This window comes from Mus caroli, unplaced genomic scaffold, assembly GCF_978045245.1.
Source record: "Mus caroli unplaced genomic scaffold, Mus_caroli_1 scaffold_2, whole genome shotgun sequence".
Taxonomy (NCBI): Eukaryota; Metazoa; Chordata; class Mammalia; order Rodentia; family Muridae; genus Mus; species Mus caroli.
The window spans coordinates 31,431,581-31,437,183 of record NW_028227257.1 but is presented as its reverse complement, the minus strand read 5'-3'; the positions used below and the strand labels follow the sequence as shown (position 1 = coordinate 31,437,183).

The window sequence follows — 5,603 nt, the reverse complement described above, 5'->3', positions numbered from 1 at the left end:
CAAAAAAAAAAAAAAAAAAAAAAAAAGAATATATGTGAAAATAAAGCACCCATTTAGGAACAGTGAGTGGCTCCATTGGCTTTGCCACATGAGGTATGGTTCTCCTGAAGGCTTTGGCAGGTCAGGAGATGAGAGAGCTCTGTCTCCATGGGAGTGGCTCATGCTGAAGCACACTTTGAGAAAATATGTTCCTCATCATTCCCTTCCCTGTTGTGGGTCCCACAGAGTAGATCCTATACCCCTGGGAGTATTGGAAATGGAGCTTCATGTCTATCCCCTAAGTCATCCTGGTCAGTTGAAGTCCTACACAGCAGCCTGGGCATAAATCAAGCACGGTTGTGGGGAGCCTAGATTCAGTTATCTTCTTCATCTCCAGCCATAAAGGTGAGCAGTTGAAGGCCTGGAGGTAAAAGTGATGCATTTAGGGTCATGTCCGTCTATGCAGATACTGCCATGGCTCTAAATTCATCTGAATGATCTGAAAGGTTGGTGCTGGTCTCCTGGTAATGGATTAGCTGCCAATCTCAGTTATTGCCAGGGATCCTGTTCCAAACATCCAAACTTCAACTGAAAGCCAGATGCTGAGTTGATTTTTAAATGCACTCATTTCAGGCATCCCACTGAGCCCGATCTTTTTCCCATTACTCTCCACCTTGTGTTTTCAGAGAGAGAGAGAGAGAGAGAGAGAGAGAGAGAGAGAGAGAGAGAGAGAGAGAGGAGAGAGAGACTGACTAATGAAAATATCTTCATTTTAAATTGGCCAAAAAAAAGGTATTTCTATAATATATTTCTCTAAGATATTTCCAAAGGTCTTGAATCTGCTTGTTATTAACCTTCGATTCCTCGATATCAACTTGAGGGATGGGTGCTTTTGATCCTAGAAACCCAAGTTCTCTAGTCTGAGAACAAAGACTCTGAACCTCATGATGGAGACACATTCCATGTCTCAGTTTTTCCAATAGCAGAGACGACTAAGATGAAGCCTCCCAGAGATCCTGAAGTGACTCACCAGGGATGCCTTCCAGTCCCCAGACAGATCTGTGCAGTTGGAACACCATTACTGGCAGCAAGTTTAAGGGACACTTTTGCAAGTTTAAGGGACACTTTTGCAAATGGACACTTTGAAATAAACACGTCAATCATAAGATGGCTCTAAGCAGTTTTAAAGGTTGGACATTTTTTAGCTGTTCTCTCTTCCCCTTTCCCCTCTATCTCTTTTTTTTTTAAGAAAAGAGAGAGAGAAAGAGAAAGAGAAAGAGAAAGAGAGAGAGAGAGAGAGAGAGAGAGAGAGAGAGAGAGAGAGAGAACTTTCTTCATGACTAATCCTTGGTTTGGTATGTGTCACACCAACAAGATAGGGCTCAAGTCCTCCAGATGTACTTTTAACTGTGAAGTGGACTAAGGTAAACTTAAATAGGAGTATTTAAAACAGAGCCCATCACCTGGCTCACACATCCTTTCCTTACGTCCAGAATGAAAGCCTTCTGAGGCTTTCTGAGCCTACAGTACCAGCTTCCAGTTAGGGACAGTATAAAGGTAGACAGGGTGCCTTGCAGTGGAGTTGGGGCCTGTGCTAGCTCAAAGACAAATGAATCTAGGAGTTTTGTTATTGTTTCTCAATAATCAAGTGTGTGTTAGCATCAGTTCATTCTGAGATTTTCATTCAAATATCTGTTAAAACAATCCACACCTGCCTCTCCCTCTGGATTATGCTTTTACCAAGACCTCTCACTCACTTGAAGCAACTTCCCAACTTGTAACTTTGCTTGCCCATAAACCCAAGGCTATCAGAAAGTTAAGAGTGAGGGGATACAATATCTAAACTTCCTGCCAGCTTACTCCCTAAGCAGTTGGTTGAACTTCCTCTCATTCTGACAGTTTCAACAATACCGAGGGGGTTGGGGGGGACGTGGAGGGGAAATGCCAGAAGGCAAATGTACACAAAGGCAGCCATCCTGAAAAAGTCCCTATAGGAAGGGTAGAGCACTCTCACCTAGTTAAGTAGTTTTAAATTGGTTTGCTTTCTGTCCTGTGATGGAAAGGAACTGTTTCCATTGTAATTAGCACCAGTAACTCCTTCGCTGATAAATCAAGAGATAAGAAAAAACTTTGAAGCCCCACCCCCCCACCCTGTCCCACCCCTCTGACTCCTTTCACCCTAATTAGGAACCAGAGGAACCAGTTGCTTTTGGATTTGAAAAGGGTGTTTGAGTGAGGTCTGTCAATATCCACAAAACTCCCCACAATGACAAACCAACACACAGCTTTCACCCCCAGACATATCAAAGGCACCAAGAAAATACCTGCCTATCCCAAGACACCAGGTTCTTAAGTGGAAGGTGCACAATTTTTTGCTGAGAGTCCAATCAAGTCTTTCAGAATGATGTGGCTTCCCCCTCATCTAAGAAGGTAGCTCTGAGGGTAGTGGCAGCTGTTTCTAAGGCCACATAGTCTTCAGCAGTCTGTTCCTGGTGTTGGGCTGTGGAAAACAGAAGATTACAGTGTGAGACAGCATGGAACTCTGCCATATCTGCATCCTTGGTCCCCTTGCCGCTACTCCACATGAACTCATAGGACAGACAGGCACTTTTGGACTGGGCTGCTGAGGTTGGCTTTAAACAACAAATGGCCTGCTGACTGTTTGTCTCTGCTCTCAGTTCTGTGGTCTGTGCCTCCCAGGCCTACATCTGGCTGCCCAGCTACCCAAGTAACCTATGGCACTTTACCTGTACTGATTCTCCGGGGCTTGGCTCTCTGCTCGCTCTGGAACCCAGGAATAGCTGTCAGCTGCATTCTGGGGCTTCTTCTCTTTTATCTCCTCCTTCTTGGCTCTCCGTTTATGATAAATGAGAATCCCTAGGGCCAGCACCAGCAAGAGTGAGATGGCCACCACCGTCCCCAGGATGTAAAACAGAAGCAGGTTCTGCCCATCGGTGTCACTGTGTGCAGACACAGAATCTTCATGTGTCGGCTTGCTGTGGCCAGAGGTCGTGGGGAGGTATGTGCCCAACTCGAACCAGACATCAGATACTTCACTAGGGATTTCTATTTCCAGTGGAACAGAGGCAGTGGGAATATCCGATTGGACGGAGAGACCTGTTGTCTGTGCTCTGTTGGAGACATCCTTAGAGCCACTGGGAGAACTGGGCATTTCAGTAGGAGGCACAGTACTCGCCTTTCTGTCATCTTTGTCTTCCTTTTGGGGAGGCCTGGCTGGTAGTTCAGAAAACACAGTGCCCCTGCTACAAAAGACCCCATTGGGAGCCAGCTCCCAGCCTGGTGGGCAGCCACACCTGAAGGAACCATCTGTGTTGAAGCACAGGGAATCACATGGATTGCCCCTTGCATCCGAACACTCATCTATATCCTCACACTGGGTACCATCTTCCCCAGACACAATATAGCCCTCTTTACAGGAGCAGTAGAAAGAGCCATCAGTGTTGATGCAGCCTTGGGCACAGGGCGAGTAGGCAGCTGCACATTCATCCACATCTTCACAGGCCTCTTCCTTGGGGCCACTGGGTTGGTAGCCAACCCAACATTCACAGTGGAAGCCCCCTAGAGTGTTGACACAATCCTGGGCACAGGGGGAGTCCTGGCACTCATCTATATCCACACAGTGCACTTGGCTAGAGTCCAGCTGGTAGCCGCTGGGACAACGGCATGTGTAGTTTTCACTGAGTGGTACAGAATGACACATGCCACCTCCTGTGCATGGGTTTGAGCTGCAGGGGTTCCTGGAGGCACAAGTTACTAGGTCATCCAGCAGTCGAAATCCAGGCCGGCAGCCGCAGCGGAAGGAGCCATCGCCACCTTCGAAGCAATCCTGCTGGCAGCCCCCGTTGTTGAAACTGCAACCAAACTTGGGGCTGACACAGAGCGGGCCTGAGCTACCCCAATGGAATATTCCTGGAGTCTTTTCATTGCATAGGAAATAATGGGTTTCATTCTTAGCTTCATCCCCACAAGCTACATTGGCTACAGAGGCAAAAGGCACAGCCTCCAGAGAGGAGGTAGTGGCCTGAAAGGGGGTGGTATAAGTCACCCGCCCTGGACCACCCAGCGCCAGTGGCCTACACATGCCTTTGAAGTTGAATTTGCACAGGAAACCTTCAATGCTGTTACCTGGAGCTTCGGGGGTCCCACAGGGACTCTCATGCCACTTGGGCAGATGGCTGGGGTGAGGTGTCAAGGACAGGTCCAGTATCAGAGACACACAGCGTTTAGAGATACAGGAGCTCTTGCTGGCTTTGTACCAGTTTGAATAAGCAGTGTCCTCTCCACCACCCACCCAGCTGAAGCCCCTCATTGGCAAATCATGGTACGTACAGTTGCCCTTCTCTCGCTGGAGCCCGATCCAGAATTTGCCCATCTTTGCTTCCAAGGGTGCCTTGGTCTTCAGGAGCTGAGCCAGGGCTTGCTGGACATGCCGGGCCTCCTCCTCGCTCTTCACCGTGGCAAGATTGCCTCCATTCTCATTGCAGCGATGCTGGGCTTCAGCAGCACTCAGCTTGCCCCAATGGGCTGTATAGCAGGCAGTCCCCTCGCACACCACAGCCTGTGAATCAGCAGCAGCCCCTGCCCAGGGCTGGCCAAGGAGCCCCAGCAGCAGGAACAAACCAGTTGAGATGGCCATTCTTCTGTGTCTCCTTCTGGGAGGGGCTAGACTCCCCTGCGGTGACAGCAGCAGCCCGTGAAACCTGGACCTTGACACCAGGCTGTGCTCTGAAGGGAGCAGAAGAGGCGCACTGCTGCTTTCACACTACCACAGCTCTGGCATAGAGAAGGTTACAAAGACTCGCTTTTCACGTCCTCCTGACCCAGGGCGCATCCTGTGCTCTCCTACTTCTTATTTCTCACCGGATGCTGGGGTTTCCTGCCATGAATAGCCTTCTGACTCCTGTTGCCTTCATCACGGTTTTGTTGTTCACAGGGCAGTCTCTGGCTCGGAGCTGTGGAAACACAGAGAATCCAAGAGATACGGCTGCTTTATTTTGAGTCCGTTCACTTTCCCATACCACAAAGAGCCCCCGTGGCATGCTGTCCAGTGAGCAGAGACTTTGGGGGGGGGGGAGGGTAGAGACTTGAAAAGTATCATCCAAGTAACCCACGATAAAATTCCACTTCAGATTGCAAACCACCAGAAGGGAAAGAAAAATATGTGACGCTTGAGACACAAGGCCATGGATAGATTATAGTTTTCGGCCTTTTTTAGAAGCAAACTGGATCTGCTTTTTTTTCCCCCTATCTTGTACCCAGTCTCTGTTTTTGGAGTCGTTTTTTCTTTTATTCTTCCCATCATGAACTTTAAATAGACAGGAAGCTTTTAAATAGGATTTTGGCTGTGGGAATTTCTGGGTTTCCAACAATGTCAATCTCCATGAGAATATGTTTTTATTTTTTAAGGTGAAAATAGTTTTCAGGGTTTCCTAGTGCACTGTAAATAAAGGGTCAGGGTCCCCAAAAGATCAGAAAGATGGGAAAATGAACCTGACCTGCCTTGGCATATTCCCTAACCCAAGGCTTAGGAGGAGTTCCAAGGCACAGGAGCACAATCAGAGGCTACAGTTCAAAATCAAGGTGTAAGAATCAACACCAGGGCA

General features: G+C 48.2%; 1 protein-coding gene across 1 annotated transcript; it reads right to left on the bottom strand.

The window, feature by feature from the left end:
- Positions 1–2,138: 2,138 nt before the first annotated feature.
- Positions 2,139–4,823, bottom strand: Cd93 (CD93 molecule). Its single transcript, XM_021156270.3, has 2 exons — positions 2,727–4,823; positions 2,139–2,479 (listed from the first exon to the last, which is right to left on the bottom strand). Exons 1-2 carry the CDS (start codon positions 4,634–4,636, stop codon positions 2,455–2,457), a joined length of 1,935 nt encoding a protein of 644 aa, XP_021011929.1. The 5' UTR covers positions 4,637–4,823; the 3' UTR covers positions 2,139–2,454.
- Between the last annotated feature and the right edge of the window lie 780 nt (positions 4,824–5,603).

Coding starts and splice junctions, on each gene's coding strand:
- Cd93 (XM_021156270.3), bottom strand. CDS start 4,636: ATGGCCATCTCAACTGGTTTGTTCCTGCTGCTGGGGCTCCTTGGCCAG. Junction 2,480..2,726: donor GCCCCGGAGAATCAGTACAG/GTAAAGTGCCAT, acceptor TGTTTTCCACAG/CCCAACACCAGGAACAGACT.